Here is a 20545-nt window from a genome sequence, read left to right as displayed (position 1 = left end):
TTATGGTGCCCAATGAACCAAATCACTCCACTTTCCACCTTCTCAAAACCTTCATGTACCACAGAGTTTAAAGAGGTGAAACAAAACTGATATTTACATTTGCCTAGAGAGTAGATCTTACAAAGCTCATTTGATGTTTCAGATGCTTACAAGATTAGAGTAATTACTTTCCCTCATCTAAGTCAACAAAAGTAACCAAAGGAATAAGTTCCATGGAAATGAGGTGCTTTGAAAGGAAGAATCAGGTCTGGTTGCTAACACACCAAGCTGGGTCCAGCTCCCTCATCTGTAAGGCCAACCCATCCCAACCCATCCTGTTAGAGCAGAATGCTAGCCACAGACCTAATCTAACTTTTTTCTAGTAGTCCCACTTAAAGAAGTAAAAAGAAACTGGTAAGATTAATATAAAAAGATACTTAATTTAATGCCCAACAAATAAATGAAAGGATGTTCAACGTGACTAACCATTAGGGAGCTGCGAATCTAAACCACAAGGAGTTATCACCTGACTCCTGTTAAAATGGCTATTATCAAAAAAAGGTAACAAATGCTGGTTGAAGATATAGAGAAAAAGAATACTGATGGTGGGAATGTAAATCAGTGCAGTCACTGTGGAAAATAGCATGGAGGTTCCTTAAAAAACTACAAATAGATCTACTGTAGGACCCAGCCATCCCACTGTTGGGTATGTATCTGAAAGAATGGAAAGTAAGGTCTCAGACAGACATATGCACATCCATCTTCACAGCAGTATTATTCACAACAGCCAAGAGATGAAAGCAACCCAATGTTCACCAACAGATGAATGGATAAAGAAAACGTGGTTCATACATACAATGGAATCTGATTCAGCCTTAAAAAGGAAGGAAATCTGGTTCATGGATTACAGTGTGGATGACTCCTCAGGACATTATGCTAAATGAGATAAGCCAGTGAGAAAAAGTCAAATACTGTGTAACTCCACTCACATGAGGTACCTAATCAGAGTCACCAAAAATCACAAAGAAGGTAGAATGGTGGCTGCCAAGAGCTGGGTGGGAGAGAGAAACGGGGAGGTAGCTTTAACGGCTACCAAATTTCAGTTGTGCATGATGAGAAAGCTCTAAGAACTGGCTACACAGCAATGTGAAGATACTCAACATGACTAAAAAAGTATTCTTAGAAATAGTTAAGATGGTATGCTTTGTGTTTACTATGATAAAAAAATATATAATTTAACCCAATATATTCAAAACATCTCAGCATACAATTCATGTGAAAAAGACCGAGGCATTTTACTTTCTTCTTTAGATGCTGAACCTACAGACCCCAGGCAGCGCGGACACTGAGCGCATCTCTCAGTCTGCACCAGGCCCACTGCAGCTGCTCTCCTCCCACCGCTTCCCCGCCGGGCCTGCTGGGCTCCACCACACCTATCACTCCCACAGACACACGGGACAGCTGGATCTACATTACAAAACCTCTTTCTAACAGGCATGGGCAGGATCATCTTCCTGCAAAGGCTTTTTGGGAAATCTTATTTGTCCCTGGTCAGCTCTATGGAAAGGCAAAGCTTGAATGACTCTGAACACCCCCTAAGCACTTCCTCCTCCTCTCCAGGCTGCATCAGGGCCTTCAGGATGTCACATCCCTGCTCAGAGAGCTCAGTTTAAAAGAGGGGCCAGTTCCCAGCTATAAGCATCGCAGGCACAAGATGCTAAGGGATGGACTTAAAGAACAACTCAATTGACTCCCACCAGTGGATTCTAATGCGCCAGAAACAAGTAAAACATATAAGTCATTTACCAAAAAAAGTACGGGAGCTGTTGATAACTAGCATTCACCTATACTCAACCTTTCCAAGCGCTGATTTGCAACTGCTTCAACTTGTCTTCAAAGCACGAACCTGTACAGAATTTAGTGCACATCTGAATTAAACACATCCATGGCAAAAGCACACTCTCCAGAAAAGGCACTCTGCAAATCAACACCTCTGTTGGTGATTCTGATTAGAATACACAGCTCACTAATTTGAGATAGCATTAGCCAAGTCAATCCTCCCAGGGGGTAAAGAGAATAAAATTTGGTAAAAGTGAAAAAACTGTCTCTCCTACAAGTATTTTTTGAACATATCTTCAGAAAAATTAAGGACCAGGAGGACAACAGAAAGACATTTCTAGCTCAAACATCTGTTGTATATCCTAGACAAAACTTTACTTTCTCAGGACAAAACCGCAACATACAGGCTCTCCACCCCTAGTCACTCAGCAGAAAGCTGTTCATCCCCCAGAGGAAGCCCTAAGGAAGGACCTCTTTCTAACCTCCCATTTGTGCTGTGCTGGTTGAAACCAGTCATAATGACCTCTTTGTGAAAAATGTACTTTGCAACAAGTTATCAAAAGCTTCATTGAACATCTTAATGGGTATGGCTGAGCAAGAAGCACTACTCACAGCCATGCGGAAAGAACACAAGTTGATCAACTCATGGTACTGAAGTGGTCCCCAGGCACTGAAGTATTTTAAGAATAGCCAGGAAAAAAAAGTTACAGACTATGCAAGATGCAATTTTCATTCTTTAACACACTCACATCTTAACCCTCTCCCCCCATCAGTAATTCACTCCCATCCCAATAAATCTCCCAAGAACTTAATACTGAAAACTTAACTTGGTGCATTAACTTCAGACAAACTCCTCCAAACTTATCATTTAATCCTATGCATTAACCTCTAAGTTATCACACCAATCTATGGGAATGCAGTTAATACTATAAAATTACACCTCAGGATCCATTACTTTATACTTCACAGGTAAAACCATAACTTCGCTTAATAATTTAGATTGTGATCTCGCTAAAGCTCTACATCTGTCATCTCAAGTAACGGTGCTTACCTTATAATTAGCTTGCTAAACATCACCAGAAAAAGCACTCATGCCCATCCCTACTTAAACAAAAACACAAAAACTACCGCACCCACTATTCCTGGTTGAAGGAGGAATATTCCAGGCAATGAGAAGCTATTTCCATGCATTAAGCTACCTGCAGAAACTGATACAAAGGTCTGCAGGGGGAAACTATAATAGCTTCTGAAGGATCCTTCAAAAAAAAAAAAAAAAAAATGGGGTTTTTAAACACCCACAAGCTTCCCTGGTGGCCCAGATGGTAAAGGATCTGTCTACAATGCAGGAAACCAGGGTTCCATCCCTGGGTCAGGAAGATCCCCTAGAGAAGGGAATGCCTCTCACTCCAGTATTCTTGCCTGGAGAACTCCATGGACAGAAAAGCCTGGCAGGGCTACAGTCTATTTACCTATAGATGCTCCTATAGTCAAGAGCACTTTCAAGGGCAGAAAAACATATGCAAACACCAAGACCTTCTAAGGCCGAAATGAACTCGGGAATAGCACTATCTACAATAGTAAAACTTGCAGCCCCTTCCCCTAAGGAAGGGGTCCTAATAAAGCACTCTCAGCTTTCAGCAGGACATGAGCAGCCAACAAGGACAGCTGCTGGCGCTTCCGTCACATGTCTGTCACTTCCCAGGTGTGCCCGACTTCTGAGGTTCTTTCTAATTTTGCAACACGAGGACAGACCAGCACAGCTTATCCCACTGAAGGTTATAAAGACAGAGCTCTACGGTATTTGCAAAACTAAGACTTGTCATTGTGGTCCAGCAGTCACATGTCTACTACCCTGATGATTTCATTTTAATTAGCTTTTGACGTGGTGTCACCTATGTTTTAAACAGAACCTATGCTGGATTTCTTAATCCTTAATGCTGCCAACCTACTTGTATCTCAACACAGAAGAGCTAATCTGGATAAATGATAAGTGAGATTCTGGTGAATCCTAATCAAGATAAGCACCTTTTCCACTACTGAAGAACAGTGATTTGAACCAACCCATGTACCCGCTGATTAGGGTGGCTAGAACTGCATATACTCAAAGTCACATGCTGGAAGCTCAACTGGTCAACTCAAGCCCACAGATGTTTTTATGTGGCTTGTACAGTGCTTTCAAAGTTCTAAATGAGTTGCACTGTTTAATAATCAGATTACAGACATCAAGCTCTGCATTCTCAGACTATCTGGCCCTACAGGAAAACCTCCAAGGGATCTTCCTCACCCAGTTATCAAACCTGGGTCTCCTGCATTGCAGGCAGATTCTTAATCATCTTAAGCCACCAGGGAAGCCCCTTCACATAGGAAAACCTACCAGAGAGAGAGTACACAGCCTCACAGCTACACCTGGGGGCGCCCCAACAGACGAGGGCAAATGCTCTTCAAGCTGTCACGCACTCCTTCCCTCTGTCAGGGCCCTCACCAAAGGGGCTGCCAGATTTTTCTGGGCATTGTGCTTGCCACTCCTTCAGACTCTAAAACTGCCTTTAACCCCTGAAATAAAATCCCACAATCAATCCTGTTAGTACTATGTCCAAACCCCTAACCCCTAGCAAACAAAAGAAGTCTAAAGAATCTAAGTAGAAAACAAACAATTTTCATGGTTCTATGGTGGGAAGGCAGATATGAACTAGTTCATCTTTATAAAAATGTCATTTTCTAAAATACTCAACTTCTCTCCTTTCTTTCTCCACAGTTTTGGTTAGGTTATTACGCTATCTGCTGTAACTGACTGCGGAATCCCTTTCAAATAGAATGTCATTAATGAGTACATCTTACAAGCGAGGACCACATGCCACAGTTAAGACGCTTTACAAGAGCATCATGGGGTATGATACATACTCCCCAACGGGCTGATACATGGACATCAACCCACCACTGCCACGAAACTTAGCAACATGCTTTTTAAAATGTTGGTTGGATGTTTTACTTGACATGTGCTCCATTCCCAACAGAACATGAAACGAATCAGTAAAAGGAGTCTAAACAGGGGCTGCTCTACATGCTCCACACGCCCGGGGACTGATACTCAAGCACCCACACATGCACAGTCGCCTCCCCGGTATCGCTTACCCATTGCACTGAGATAATGGTTGAAGGCCTGGCAAGGAGGGCTTGGGGTCTGTGTGGATTTGTCACAACTCATGGGTGCCGGGCTCCTGTCTGTGTCAAAAGAGAAATACCCACTGGAGGATCGAGACAGCAAGGAGGATCTTCTCACGAAGATGAAGAGCGGGGATCTGGTAGCGAAAGGGCCGGGGCTGGCCGGTGGGGCCAGCGGGCCCTGCGGGCTGCCTTGGGGGCAGCGGTCCCCTCCTTCTCCTTCAGGATTACCTTGCCGCTCTGTCTGTAAAGAGGTGGGGGCCCCCGGTCTGAGCTGAGGAGGCCTCTCGGCAGGCTGCAATTGTCCACCTTCTCTGTCACACTCAGAACTTACATCGGAAGGTTGCTTTGCCATTTGGTCTTTTTTTCTGCAAGGAAAATTAAAACTAGGGTTATCTTAAGCAAACTAACCATTACAACGAATACCTAAATGGGGAAACTTTCACCTCTTCATGACAAATTCTTAGAATTAACACCCAATACTTTAACATTGTTAAAGTCATCACTAATAGAGTAGTTCTCCATAGGATCTTCCAAAATAACAGAAGTAACCTTAAAAATAAAGGCATCATTATTTTTGGGGGGGGGGGGGTAAGGTGGGGAGAGGGACTAAACTTCCTGCCACCAAACAAAACAGCACCAATGTCAATTACTCCTGGAACTGGTGCTGTAAGACACACACACGTTTTAGAAGAGGCAGCTTGTCTGAAGTCTATTGACAAGTGTTCTTTGCCCAGGGCCCACTAGAATAAGTCAGAAACTCCCCGCGGGCTCTGATTTCCCCGGATCAGATACAACACTGGAGCCCAGGAGCGGGCGCAGATGCAGCGATTGCAGGCGGCTGGCCGCGTTCCCCGCTCCGGCCCCATTGTTCTGCCGAAAGTGCTGAGGACAGCAAGTCTGGGGAAGGTTTGGCAAGGGCCGTCAGTCGTAGTAAGTGCGTCACAATAGAGTTTGTAACTCAGCGCAGCTCGGCTCGGCTCCGGCTCTCCACCCGCCCGCAGTCCCTCCCGCTCCTGGCCCGCGCGCCCCTCCTCCCGCGGTGAGGGGCGGGCGGGGGCGCGGGCAGCGCGCCACACCGAACCCGACACAACTTCTCCGAGGTACACCCGCGCTGTTGGGTGCACACCTCCGAATGGGAGGGAGGTCCCCCGAGCCGGCTCCTGGAGACCCCAGCCAAATCCACAAGTAACTCCTCACGCTGAGCGGCATCGGGGCGCGCGGCTCCCGCACCCCCAAAGCCCTCCCTTCCTAAGGCAATTAGGCCGAAACTCACGTCCGCCCCTTCCCTTCCGAGTCGCGTCCGAGCCCGGGCCCCGCGGCGCCCAGCCCGCGCCCTTCGCCGACCTGGAACCCCCCGACAGTCCACACGAAGGCTGCGCGGGAAACAAAGCCCGAGACTCGCGCTCTGAGCTCCCCCGGCAGCGCAGAGCTTGCAAATCGCCGTCCGCCCGCCGCCGCCGCGCTCCGCCGGGCAGCCGAGGGCTCCGCGCGCCTCGCCTGTGGCCCGCGCTGCCCCGGCCGCAGCAGCCGGGAACATCCTCCGCCTCCTCCCGCTCCTCCCCTCGCGCACTGCGCCCGCCGCCGCCGGCACCGCCGACCTCCCCGCGCCGCCGGCGCCGGGTGCCCGCGCTCCCAATTGGCCCTCGCGCGGTCGCTCGGATCCGCAGCCAATCGGTGGCGGCGGTGGGGGCGGCGCCTGCCCAACAGGCCGCCGAAGGCGAGGCGATTGTTGACAAACTCGCCTCCGAACGCGGCTCGGGCCCTGACTGCGGCGGGAGCGGCGGCGAAGGTTTCCCGGGCCTCTGGGCCCGGGGCTGCCCAGCCAACCCTGCCCCGCCCCTCCGTCAGTCCTGGCGCCGCGCCCGCCTCTGCAGCTCCCGCCGCCCCCAAGAGCCGGTCACCTGGAGACAAAACAGGACCCGCAGGGCCGGCCCCCGACTCCAGCCTCGGCCGCCGACCCCAGTCCAGGCCCGCTAGGGCGGGCAACCTAAAGGCCACCCCCTCCCCAGCCGCAGCCCCCATTCTCATCCCACTTCCTCCCTCTTTCTCCCCACGCGCCACGGGACACGCACCAAATGGCCACCGACGCGCACATCCGCAACCACCGCCAAGAAATACATCCACACCCCCATCGCCGGGGTCCAGCGGGCATTCCACTACCTGCGCCAACCCCGAGTAACAGGCCCCCGAGGGCATGGTAGCCAGCCAGCCAGCACTGCGAGTGGATCGAGCGGCGCTTGGGCACACCCGAATCGCTAAGAGGGTCGGGCCCCACGGACCGGGCCGGTTCTATAGCCAGCGGCTCGTCCACCGCGTGCCCCCGGCGGTCGGAGGAGGCCCTCTTGTCTCTCGCTGTTTGTGGATCTTGCGTCTGGCATCGTCCGCAGAGCGCCCGCAGACGGGGCAGGGCCCCCAGACACGTCCCAGAGAGAGGACGAAGGCAGCAGCAGCCCAGAACTTCGGCCTGAATGAGTAAAAAGAAAAGCCGAGTCCCGTCAGTTTAATCACCGTCGCTGTTCGTAAATCCTTCACAACGGGCCCGCGCCCCCCCCCCCCAAAAAAAAGCCGAGACGCGCGACCGGCTGGTATCTCGCGGCCGCTACTTCGGGCCCGTCGGAGCTGGCCGGCGGGCGAGACTTTACGGCCGGGCGCTCAGCCTGGCCCGGCGCGGCTGCCCCCAGCTCCCCAGCCAGTGCGGGGCGCACGCGCCGCCTCCCCCAGTCGGCACGGAGAGGTTTCACCATCCCGGGGCGCCGCATCCCCGCCCGAGCCGTGAAGTGCTCGCAGCCGCGGTGCAGACGACCCTCCCCTGCCTGCGGCGCGAACTCGACCCGCACCAGTGACCGACTCCCACCGGACAACACGCGGGACGAAGACGCGCGCCTCTAACCGCACGTGCGCGGGAAGCGGGCTGGAGGTGGCGCCGTGCTGGCTCCAACGCCAATCTTCCATCCGTACCCGGCCTGCTCCCCGGGACTCGAAAGTATTTACCTTGCGTTTCTCAGTTCGTGAATTAGGGTCAGACATTGGGGGGACGAGGGCCAGGGGAACGGCACCGAGGCGGTGGCACCGGCTGCGGCGGCGGCGGCGGCGAGAGCGAGGCGAACCCAAGCAGCCTGAAACAGTGCTGGCCACAGAGGGCAGGGCGCGCAGGGCGGCTGCGAGAATCCGGGGACCGCGGCGGCGACGGCGGCGAAGTGGGACCGAGCGCTCCTGCGAGATCGAGACCTGGCGGCTGCGCGGAGCGAAGTGAAACCTGCGCGGCTCTACTGCCCAGCTCAGGCTGGCGGCCCCAGGTCCGGGCCCAATCACCGTGGGCTCCGCCCCCGCTAAGTCCCGCCCGGCGCGCGGGCTGGAAAGCCCCGCCCCCGCGGCGCCGCGGCCGCCCGCGCGTGCAGGCTCGGACAGGTAAAGGAGGGGGCATCCCCGCCGACTTCCCAGCTGCGCGCGCCGCCGGCCCTGCCCCTGCCGGGCGTGTTTACCCGAGAGACTTGGGCTAAGGACTGCTCTGCGTGCCCCCATCCCCCATCCCAAAGTGCACTCTTTCCTCCCCACACCCCCCGCAATTCACTGGTGGCCGACGCGTGCGAGTGGAACAGAGGGGGCGCTCCGGGCACACTCTGAGCCAGGCCGGGCCTCTGCCGCCCGCGGAGAGCCTCAAGAGGCGCCCCTGAGCCTTGGCTCTGCCTCGGGAGTTTCCCTTCTGACCCGTCCTGGGGCAGGCGCCGAGACTGGGTGGGTCCTCGGGAACGCGCAGGTCCAAGGGTGAAAGGGGTGTCTCTTAGTTCTCCTCCCTTCCAGACGAGGGGGCTCCGCGTTGGACCCCCATCTGCCGATTGCTCACCTTCCTCTCTCTCGCCTAACGCGGTGCTCTTAGGCACCCTCTCTAAAGCCACCCCCAGCTGCCTCCAGCTTTTCTCCCGCGCCAAACCTCTGGTAAGAGGTAAAGCCTGTAATGGGGAGATGAGAAAAGGACCCAGGGCGATCCCCGGATGCGTTTTTCCGCAGCCCCGCTGCGAGGCTGGGAGTGAACGCTTAGCAGGTGAAATAGGGAAATGAAAAAATCTTTTAAAATCCTTTTAAGAAAAAAGGACTGGGAAGAGTCGTGGCCTCCAGATGGGAGACAGGATGGTGCCTTCACTTGGTTGGGTCCTCGCGAATTGTTGGGCTCTCAGAGAACCGTCCAGGAATGGTCCCTTGGCATGTTAAGGTCAGAGAAGGCAGCGCGAGGGCCTCGGAGGGCTCGTAGAGAGCAGCAGAGAGCGCGCAATATACCCCACCCTTCCTCCCTGCGGGTCCCCGTCCCCTTGTCCTTAAGAGTACGAAGCCCCACTCCCACTCCTTCCCCGGGAGACCAAAGTCTGTGAACGCCGTGGTCCGCACGCCTACGGCCCTTTCGATGCGCATCCTGCATCCCTACCTTCCGAGACGCCCGCAGCCGGAGTAATGGAGGGCAAATAGGTTAGGAGATGGAACATCCCGCCGCGGGAGAGATCAGGCTAGATGGATTACAGACTCAATTTAGGGGCCTCCCTAACCCGAACCCCAGAAGAGTGCCTCGGTGCAGAGAAGCAAGTCAGCGAGGGATGATCCCGCCGTCTGGCCACCTTGGTCAGTTTTTATGTTTTATAAGCAAGTGCGGAACATTAACAGCACAGCCCCAGGTTTGTTTTCTCAGCGCATCCTCCCGTGAGTCCTGAGCGAGGTGAAGGAGGCCGAGGGGCTGGAGGACGCGCGCCGGGCTTCACCCCGGGATTTCGCTGCAGGAGGGAAAGGACGCGCGCGGGTGTCCGCAGCTTGAAACTGCCATCGGTGGCTACAGGTGGCGGCTGCAGGCAAAGTCTGAGCCTTAACCTTCTATCGCGGCACTCGGGGAAAAGAGACCAACCTTCCGTGCCCGCGAGGAGCCCCAAACCCGCCGCGCACCCGAATGCTCCGCACTCTCCGTGGGGTTGGACGATGAAGACGGGGACCGGAAAAGAACCACACAGAAGAAACCCTGATGGTTGTTTTTTGCTTCTCTGCAGCTCCGCCGCCCCCGCGTCGTCTGCTCTGGTGACCCTGTGAACACTTAAAAAAAAAAAAAAAAGGAGTCGGAGAAAGCAGCCGGCTACATGCTCTTATTTGGGCCACAAGCAGGCGGTCGGCTCGGAGGTGGCAGTCCGCGCAACCCAGACTGTGCTGAGGAGCTTCGACCAAGGGCCCGGCGTCGGGTGACAGCGTGCCCTTGACGCCCTCTCCCGCAGAGCCCCAGCCTAGGGGAGGGCGGGTAGGTGTGAGGTCTTGACTCCCGTCCTGGATGTTGCCCTTGCGGACAGAAGCAGAGCGGTGTCCCCTTCTGCCTCCTCCGCGAGATGTGGAGAGGGAAAACGGAGGGCATATACTGAAAGCAAGAGTGAAGTCGGGCGACATCTATGGCCCTCGCTGGAACCACAGGCGTGTCTCTCCAAGTCCCGAAACCAACTTAACTACAGTGGATCGCTTCGCTCACCTCCCCGTGCTCTGCAAGCTGCGGGAACCTTCCCGACACTTAATTTCATTACGAAACTGTATCTCTGTCTGTGCTCTTCTCAAGAACACATTACACTTTAATTTGGTAAAAATGTTTCCGAGCTTCGTCTCGCGGTCAGTCCGGAAGCTGCCAGCCTGGAGGGACGCGCCCGGGTTCACGCTTTGCCCAGAGCAAGACTCCAGGTTCCCACTCCCCTTTCCCGGCTCCTGTGTTTCCTCGCAGGGCCCCGGGGAGGGGGGGGCGGCTGGGAAGGCGTCACTTGTTGAACTGAACCTTTGCCTACGGGCGTTTCATTTTTAGACTTTTATTTTTCATCCAGCACCACAGTCTTCCCAAATCACTGGGAACCTGAATCACCACTAGCATCGGGAGACCTTGGATGGCAACCGGCGCTGGAGCGCGTCCAAAGGAAAGCCCACTCTGTGTAGTGCCCTAGGCGGCAGAGGGCACGGCCCGGCGAGTCGGGATTACTTGGGGAGGATAAAAGCCGCGTTCCGGATCGGAAACGGGGCTGCCGCCTCCCAAGAGCCTAGTGGCCTGGCCAGCCTCAGCGGGAACCCCATTCCATGACCGAAATCCCCGAGGGCCGCGGCGCAGCGCGTGCCAGCCGGCCTCGGGCCCCAGCTCCAGGCGTCTGAGAAACACTCTGGCAGCTGCGGGCAGGCCACCACCCTGGCCGCCCCACCCGCTTACAACTTGGCTCTCAGTTTGGGCCGCGGAGACCGCGCTCTTTCCCCAGCCAGGGAATGCTGTGGTGCTGGGTACAAAACCCAGGCGGTCTTTGGGTTGGCGAGTCCAGCGATCGGTGCGTGGAGGGAGGCGTGTGAGATGTTAAAGGCAGAGATCACCCTTAGGGCATCATCCTTCACTGAGTCGCACAAATGGAGCAACTGCAAAAGACAACACAGAGGAACGGGTGAGATGTTGGCTCACTCCTCACAGCGCTTTGGTGCCTGCCGCCTTGCCACCCACAAGAGCCGGCACACCCAGCCTCGCTGACACGAGCATCCCTTCCGATTTCCTGGGACCCAGGAGGGTGGAGACTGTTGGTCACCGTCACAAACCTTCTTCATCTTAGAAATTCCGAGCTCTTGACACTTAGTCTAGCAGAAGCAAGCTTATTCTGCCAAGCCGTGGGTGTGGGCTCCAAATTAGCTGGGAGCCGGAGCCCAACACCTGGAGAATCCCCCCCTGGAGAATCCCCCGTTCCAGCCGCTCCCCTCCCCTCCCCACTTCTCTCCTCCAGTTCTTTCCCTTTCCCTCCACTCTACCTCTGGAGTGACTGGGCTGCCACCCTCTGGCACACAGAGGCAACTGAAGAGCAAGAGCATCAGAAAAAGGTGAACCAGTGGAGACTTCCCGCTCTTCTACATTGACCAGAACCTCCCACCCCTGGCTGGCAGAGACCACAGTTCCTGAAACATCTGCACAGTGGAGCTGGGGGACCAAGGCCATGCACTGGTACCTTTGCGTACCTCCCACGCCCGCTGCTGTGCAGGAAATATAACACAAAGGAACCCCACTGACACCCTTGTGTCCTGACAAAAGTTGGAAGGCACAGATAAGCTTTTCCTGCAGAAGAGAAAGGGAAATGCAGGCCAGTGATTTTGAAGGAGCTGCACTGAGTGTATTTTTATTTTATTTCCCATGGTTTAGGTGCCAGGAAAGAAAAAAAGTTCTTAAACATAATAGATTGTTTTCCTAAACCTTGACAAGGGCAGGGCAGAAGAACTACTTTCCTTTCCCACTTACTAGCTACACAATTTACTCCTCCATTTTTCAAGTTTTCAGCCAGCTATAAATTTCTTTCGCTCACTAAATTACAGTTAGCCCCCAGGTTTTTATGGTTTATTTTTATGGTTTTTAAAACATCACTTACACCAACCCCACCTTTGCCCTCATGGTGGCGGTCATCACTGAGTTACACTAATGCTGTTAAGACAATAGTTCTCTGCAACAGTTCAAAATGCCACTTGAGGTGTTCAGAGACAATGAGAGTGGGCTCCCCAAGGGGGGATGGGGAGTAGGTGGGGAAAGAACATGGATTTTAATAGTCTAACAATCCATCTTCCCTTAAAACTTGCTCTATTGCATCAGTATTTTCTAATGAAAACCTTCATTCTTTATACACTGTGGTTAAGCATCATCAAATCAGTACTGAAAAGACTTTGATCACATTCACAAGGTGCACTGTGATGAACTTTCACTGACCAAGATTTCAAAGTTTGTAATTAATACTCTTGACAAATCCCTGACTAATCTGTCAACTCTGTCTCTACCCACACAGTTCAAAACCATGAGATGGTGTGCAAGTCCCTAAAGCTTCCACATGTTGTAGTATCATTACTGGAGACAAATTTTCCTTTTGGTTAGCATTATGAAACTCAACCAGTTCTGTAGTATATTCTACAACAGGGAACATTCAATTATTCAAATGAGTATTGCATGGAAGAGAATATGGGTTTGTCTGATGCCCATCACCGAATAAGGATCCAGAGGTAGTATAAGAGGCAGACCTCTTTTCTTTCTTTCTTTTTTGGATAGGTGTAGGTCTGTGTGCGCTTAGTCATGTCCAATTCTTTGTAACCCCATGGACTATAGCCCACCAAGCTTCTCTGTCCATGGGATTCTCCAAGCAAGAATACTGGAGTGGGTTGCCATTTCCTTCTCCCGGGGATCTTCTAGACCCAGGGATGGAACCTGTATCTCCTACATCTCCTGCATTACAGGCAAATTCTTTATACTAGCACCGCCAAGGAAGCCAAGAAATGGATTTATTTAGAGAGAAATGACTCCATAGAGTGTGGGCCATCTCAGAAGGCTAGAGGACTGGGAAATCGGGTATGGTTAGTTTTTATGGACTAGGTAATTTCATCGGCTAATGAGTGGCAGGATTATTCCAACTATTACAGGTGAAGGGGGTAGGGATTTCCGGGAACTGGCTCCCTGCCCACTTTGTGGTCTCTGATGGTTGGCCTCAGAAGTGTCCTGGTGCTGGTGGGTGTGTCATTTGTTTGTTGACGTATTTCAAAGAACCTGTACTGACGCTTCCCCGATGGCTTAGCAGGTCGTCGATGCAGGAGACACAGGTTTGATCCCTGAGTTGGGAAGATCCCCTTGAGGAGGAAATGGCAACCCACTCCAGTATTCTTGCCTGAAAACTCCCATGGACAGAGGAGCCTGGCGGGCTACAGTCCACTGAGTCACATAGAATCAGATATGACTTAGCGACTGAGCGCGAACGCAAAATAGCCCTCCTTCCTTCTTTCTCTATTTGTCACAGACTGCAGCACAAGCCCCAAATGACGAATGTCCAGATGGAAGGATCGAGCAGCATTCCTGTTGGACTCCTACCTCTGGGAGGGATGGTCATGATAATGATCATTCTTCCACTTACAAAGTGTGTACCATGGTCCCCAGCTGTGCTGGGCACATTCTGTGCTCTGGAGGAGAGGTGCATACTGCAGAGACAGGCTCCAACATTGCGGCGCTACGGTGTGGTTTTAGACACTTTTTACAAATACAATTCTTTGTATAAAGTAACCAGTAGCTAATGTAGCATCCATTAGTACACAGTTACAGCATTTTCTTGGGTTTCCCTGCTGGCTCAATGGTAAAGAATCAGCCTGAAATGCAGGAGACATTGGTTCCACCCCTGGTCTGGGAAGATACCCTGGAGAAGGATGTGACAACCCACTCCAGTATTCTTGCCTGGGAAATACCATGAACAGAGGAGGCTGGCAGACTATAGTCCATGGGGTCACAAAAGAGTCGGATACAATTTAGCAACTAAACAACAGTAACAACAGCATTTTCTTATTACTAGGGAGCCCTTTAGGACTTAGCAAAGTACTATAAAAGTTTAGCTTTTATACTTCTATACTCTAAGTATAAAATGATACATATTGTAACCTCTTTTCCCCCACTCTGTCCTCCCAGTGAGCCAATGGTGCTGGACAGAGTACCTCGAGTCCATTCATCTCTTTGTAAAGAGTATTCATCAGTTTTTGGAAAAACATCAATGGAGAAGTGCCCTTAAATATAAGAGAATATGAACAAGTTATAAATTCTTGTGGAAATTTTTTAAAAGGACAGGCCAAAAGCAAGGGAAGTATTGGTCTAAAAATAAGAACATAAAATCTGGGACTTCCCCAGTGATCCAGTTGCCAACTAGATCCCATAAGCCACAACTAAGAGTTCTCCTACTGTAACAAAATAAATGTTAAAAAAAAAAAAAAAAAGAATGGAAGATGCACGGGAAGTATTGGGTGAGGAGGATTGAAAATATCTACTTTAAAGAAAGAGGAAGCACTCCATGATGGAGGGACAGCATGTGGATATGTGAATATGTGTATTGGGGGTGGGGTTTATAACGCTGATTTTTCTTTCCACCCCTACCTGGTTGCAGTAGATTAGTTTTTGTTTTTTTTTTTCTCTCTCTGACTCTCCTTGCATTTTTCTTATTCCAGCTGGGAGAGCAGGATGGCCTAGGATGGGCAGTGACCAAGCTTTATAGTCTTCTAAACAAACTTTATTTCCTATGGTGTTGGTGCTAATTGTAGAACAGATGCCCACATTTCAAGGTACCCAGTGCACTTACAGTGGCACCCCAGCTATTCCTGAGACTGTCTTCAGGTTTGCCTGCCTCTTTCCACTTCCCCCGTCTCTGTTCCCAGCGCCAGGTTACCTCACACTGTTCTCTGTTTGTGTAAAGTCCCTGATCCCAACTTGAAAAGTCCCTTAATTAGCCCACTTCTTGCTTGGGCTCCATGATAGAGCCTTTTCCTCCTTGAAAATAGAGCCCTTACATCTGGGCTGCCTTGTGACTTGCTTTGACCAACAGAATGTGGAGAAAGTGATGCTGTGTGCGTCTCAGAACACAGGCTTCAAGAAGTCTTGCAACTTCTACTGTCACTCCCCCAGGACCCTGAGACCCCTCGCTGTGCAGAGGCCCAGCCCAGCTTGTCAGAGGAGGAGAGGTCATGTGGGGCAGAACCAGACCCGCAGCGAGACATGTTAGTGAGGCCCTCTCAGACCCCTCAGTCCTATTAAACTCGGATTGCAGTTATCCTACCGAAGGCTAGGTCAAGAATTATGCTAGAACCCAGGTTGCTTACCCAGAGAATTGCAAAGAATAAACAACTTTTATTTCATGACACTAAGTTTTAGAGATGCATATTATACAGCAATATGTAACTGAAACAAAAAGTTTAATTCAACTTTCCATCCACTGGGGTTATCTTCAGCTTCACTTCTACCTTCTTACTTTAGTTATCTGAGGACAATTTTATAATTATACAAAGTAGTAGACAGGTGTAGAACTAAAGAGCCTCTTGATGAAGGTGAAAGAGGATATTGAAAAAAAGCTGGCTTAAAACAACATTCACAAAATGAAGATCATGGCATCCAGTCCCATCACTTCATGGCAAATAGAAGGGGAAAAGGGGGAAACAGTGACAGATTTTATTTTCTTGGGCTCCAGAATCAATGTGGACAGTGACTGCAGCCATGAAATTAAAAGATGCTTTCTCCTTCGAAAGAAAGCTATGACAAATCTAGACATTGTATTAAAAGCAGAGACATCACTTTACCAACAAAGGTCCATATAGTCAAAGCTAAGGATTTTCCAGTAGTCATGTACAGATGTAAGAGTTGGACCATAAAGAAGGTGCTTTTGAACTGTGGTGTTGGAGAAGACTCTTGAGAGTCCTTTGGACAGCAAGGAGATCAAACCAGTCAATCCTAAAGGAAATCAACCCTGAATATTCATTGGAAGGACTGATGCTGAAGCTGAAGCTCCAATACTTTGGCCACCTGATGCGAAGAACTGACTCATTTGAAAAGATCCTGATGCTGGGAAAGATTGAGGGTAGAAGGGATGACAGAGGATGAGATGGTTGGATAGCATCATCAACTCCATGGACATGAGCTTGAGCAAACTCCAAGAGATAGTGAAGAACAGGGAAGCCTGATGTACTGCAGTCCTTGGGGTCCCAAAGAGTCAGACACGACTTAGTGACTGAACGACAGTAGGTGTAGCTGATAGGCTTAATGGAAAGATAGAACATCAGTCCTGAACGAATAAAGCTAAATGAGTGTCCAGTGGTAGGGTATGTGGGAGAGAATTTGAATAGCAGGCTGGAAGTCTCACTGCAGGCCACCACCCAGGCCACTTCCCTAGTGCAGTTTAGAAAGCAAGTCACCAGAGCCTGCCTTAAAACCACCCTCCACTCCTTCAGCTTCTCTGTGAGGGGCTTCTGTTGTTGTTTCAGTCACGTCATGTCCCCATGGGCTATAGCCCGCCAGGCTTCTCTGTCCATGGGATTTCCCAGGGGATCTCCCCAACCCAGGGATCAAACCTGCATCTCCTGCACTGGCAGGTGGATTCTTAAACCACTGAGTCACCAGCAAAGCCGAACCTCCAACAAAAATCCTCAGTACAAGTCAAGTGTCCGGGATGGGGGAAAAAGAAAGCATTTGCAACCAGCGCTCCCAAGTCTTGTAACTGCTTAAGTTCTCCTGTGCCATCGGTCAAGGGAAATGGATGGGGCCTGGTCCGGCTGAACCAGAAGCAGCTGGTATGATGGATGGGTGCCTCTTTATCACCTTACTTCAGCAGGATGGCAGGGTTTCCTGACTCCCAGAGCTGTTTTAAACAAGGATGGCCCAGGACATCCCCAGGTGGTCCAGTGGTTAAGACCTCACTTTCCAATGCAGGGGGTGCAGGTTCAATCCATGGTTGGGAAGCTAAGATCCCACATGCCTCATGGTCTAAAAAACCAAAATATAAAACAGAAGCAATATTGCAACAAATTCAATAAAGACTTTTAAAACTGGTCCACATCAAGAAATCTTAAAAAAAATACATTTGAAAAGAACAAAAGAACAAGAATGGCCAGCAAGGGATTATCTCCAAGGCCTGGAGTCTGTCTGTTCTAGAATGTGGGTGAGAGGATGGACTGAGGTAATTATGTGAAGGTCACACTGTAAGGTGCAAAAGGCAGGAAAGTGGAAACTTGTCAACTGTTTATCCTCAAAATGCCATCGTCAAGTCCTCTAAAGGCTTCTAAGAAACTCCTATCCAGGAAGTTTCAATGCAAACCTGTCCATTTACACATAAAGTCGGGGGCTGACATGACAGAATGTGAAATCAGGCATGGGTACCTGGATGCATAACTTGCCACTGCTATCCAGTTGGATTTCTCTTTATTCTCTGATGCTTAATATTTCTCACTTAAAACCATTTTAAAGAGCATTCTCCTTAAAGAAGAGGGTCTATACATCAACACATTGGCCTTTCATCCAAGGCATTGCTGGACTCCACCTGGGAGGTGATGGCAACTAGAAAGTAACAAGCTGGGAAACAGGCATAGAGACACCTTATCTTATGAGTCCCCCCTCTGAGATGTGTGAAACCTTCATACTGATGTGTGTGCAGAGGTGTGTGTGTGTGTGTGTGTGTGTGTGTGTGTGTGTGTGTGTAACAATATCAGAATGTATCACTTCATTTCAGTGAGCCACCTTCTCCTGATGGTTGTTGAAAGTGTTAAATGAAACTGGGTATCAGTGTACATCCCTCAGACACACTTCAAACATTTCTCATCAAAGGAAAGGTCGATTCACTTTTGTTGTCTGTCTTCATCACCCATGGAAAGTCATCCAGGCTTTCTCTGCTCTATTGATTTTTATCCTGGAATCTAGTGTGAGAACTCCCTCCACTCTCTTCTATAGCCCCTTTATTCAGACTTTCATTATGTTCTCTAGATTTTTGAGGGGCTTCCGTCATGGCTCAGGTGGTAAAGAATCTTCCTGCAATGCAGGAGACCCAGGTTCGATCCCTGAGTCGGGAAGATCCCATGGAGAAAGGAATGGGATACTCCAGTATTCTTGCCTGGGGAATCCCATGGACAGAGGAGCCTGGCTGGCTATAGTCCACGGGGTCGCAAAGAATCAGACATGACCGAGCAAGTAACACACATAGATTCTTGCTGCCCAAAGTTACCTTCCTTGAGTATCTTTTAAAATAATTTCATTTACTTTTGGCTGTGCTGGGTCTTCGTTGCTGCATGGGCTTTTCTTTAGTGGTGGCAAGCGGGGACTGTTCTCTAGTTGCAGTGCACGGGCTTCCCATTGCGGTGGCTTCTCTTGTTGTGGAACACGGGCTCTAGGGCAGGTGGGCTTCAGTAGCTGCAGCACATGGGCTCAATAGAGCATAGGCTCAGTAGCTGTACCACAAGGGCTTAGCTGCTCTGCGTCATGTGGGATATTCTGGATTGGGGATTGAACCCATGTCTCCTGCACTGGCAGGCTGATTCTTTACCACTGAGCCACCAGGGAAGTCCCGAGTGCTTCCCCCCCCACCCCCGATCATTCTTCTTCCCCAAAGCCTAGAATCAATTCCACCTGCTTCTTAGGTTAAGGGAAAATGACCAATTGTGAACTTGAATCCTTTAGAAGTACTCAGTATATTGAGTTCCCATAACTATAATAGTTTCATCATCCACTATCCATGCACAATCTGCATTTTCTACTTGCACCAAGGAAACTTATCCTGCCTTCCACCAGATGCTCTTCACTCTCGGGAACTGGACCACATTTCCATTCTCCCTCACCTGACACACTGCAGCTTGACCAGGTCTCTTCCAAGTTTTGCGTACTTAGTTATAGTCTTGCTGCCTTTGTAAAGCCATCCTCAAATACTTGCTATGTTAGTTGAAACAACCTGGACAGGTCATTTCATTTTGTCAACTCTCAGTTTCTGCATCTGTAGAAAGGGAATATTGTCTGTCTCTCTCAGGATTTTGTGAGGATTAAGTAATAGACATGTATATACTTATATCATAATAAAGCATTTAGCATTACTGGCTTTGTCACATAGGAGATACTAGCTAGATAATGACTCCCTCCATTTGCTTTTCTGTCACTTTCAATTTTCCTGAACACCCAGTTCTTAGCTGTATATCTATATATGACTATTATATATATATGTATGACTATTGTATATATATATATATATATATATATTCAGTTCACAATTTTCATTTGCTCTTCTTTACAACTTCGATTTCTTTGCTGCATTTTATGATGGCTGCTTTAAAATCATCAAATAATTCTAATATCTCTGTCAGCTCAATGTTGGTATCTATTGATTATCCTCAAGGTCTTCCTTATTCTTGGTTTGATGCCTGATTTTCAACTGAGACTTGGACATTCTGGGGCATGACGTTGGGAGATTCTGGTCCTTATTTTAATCTCTGGTTGGATCTGGTCTCCTCTGACAGAGGTCTGGCAGTGTCAGGCAGCAAAAGGTCGTTATCTTTCAGGATGTTATCAAACTCTTCTTCCAAAACTCACTCTTGGGTCAGTAACAAGACGTCAGGGCACAGGAGAAGCGTAGAGCTGCTCTCGGCAGGCGATACGGCATTGTTCAGACTTCTGCTCTCCTTGTCGAGGCCGAGTGATGGCGGTGTGGCTGCCCGCTGTGCTCTGAGACCCCGTCTGATTTGGGCTACCTGGAAGAATGCGGCCACGGCCAAGGGGTTCCACCCATCGCCTTCAGACTGCCCCTCCCCACGCTGAAGCTGCCCTCAAGGAAAGGACAACCTGCTTTACAGAAGGATAGCAAACCCACTGGAAACATATCGATCTTATCTTTAAACTGTATTTTATTTTTCAGTTTATTTTTATTTATTTGGGGAAAACAGGGCTTCCCAGGTGGCGCTAGTTGTAAAGAACCCGTCTGCCAAGGCAGGTAGACATAAGAGACCCGGGTTTGATCCCTGGATCAGACAGATCCCCTGGAGGAGGACAAGGCGATCCACTCCAGTATTGCTGCCTGGAGAACCCAGTGGGCAGAGGAGCCTGGTGGGCTGCAGTCCACGGGGTAGCAGAGTCGGACTCGACTGGAACTACTTAGCGCAGCATGGCATTGATTTTAAAGAGCGGTATTTTAACGCGCATCTTTCAGGAGGTCTGGACTGGTTAAAATAAAACAATAATAACCTGTTCTTACATGCTTCATTACCACACAGATGCTATTCTCAGGGCTAC

General features: G+C 50.2%; 2 protein-coding genes across 8 annotated transcripts in view; both read right to left on the bottom strand.

The window, feature by feature from the left end:
• BCL2L11 (BCL2 like 11) overlaps positions 1-10071 on the bottom strand; it is a 50123-nt gene extending 40052 nt beyond the window's left edge. The window contains exons 1-3 of one of the 7 annotated variants that reach the window (XM_061156047.1): positions 7975-8255; positions 7263-7447; positions 4951-5348 (exon numbers count right to left, since the gene is read on the bottom strand). In XM_061156047.1, the coding sequence (XP_061012030.1) occupies positions 4951-5348; positions 7263-7447; positions 7975-8010 (619 nt within the window). In that variant the 5' untranslated portion in view covers positions 8011-8255. Of the gene's footprint in view, positions 1-4950; positions 5349-6256; positions 6460-7262; positions 7448-7974; positions 8256-9871 lie in introns of those variants that run through there. The other 6 variants (XM_061156045.1, XM_061156048.1, XM_061156046.1 and 3 more) reach the window with 6 other exon arrangements.
• Positions 10072-11059: 988 nt separating this feature from the next.
• ACOXL (acyl-CoA oxidase like) overlaps positions 11060-20545 on the bottom strand; it is a 335773-nt gene continuing 326287 nt past the window's right edge. Inside the window, exon 19 of the mRNA XM_061156338.1 lies at positions 11060-11385. Within this exon, the coding sequence (XP_061012321.1) occupies positions 11185-11385 (201 nt within the window). The 3' untranslated portion in view covers positions 11060-11184. The remainder of the gene's footprint in view (positions 11386-20545) is intronic.

Source organism: Dama dama, chromosome 11 (genome assembly GCF_033118175.1).
Source record: "Dama dama isolate Ldn47 chromosome 11, ASM3311817v1, whole genome shotgun sequence".
Taxonomy (NCBI): Eukaryota; Metazoa; Chordata; class Mammalia; order Artiodactyla; family Cervidae; genus Dama; species Dama dama.
Note: the sequence above shows the minus strand (reverse complement) of the source record. Positions and strands in the feature narration are given on the sequence as shown.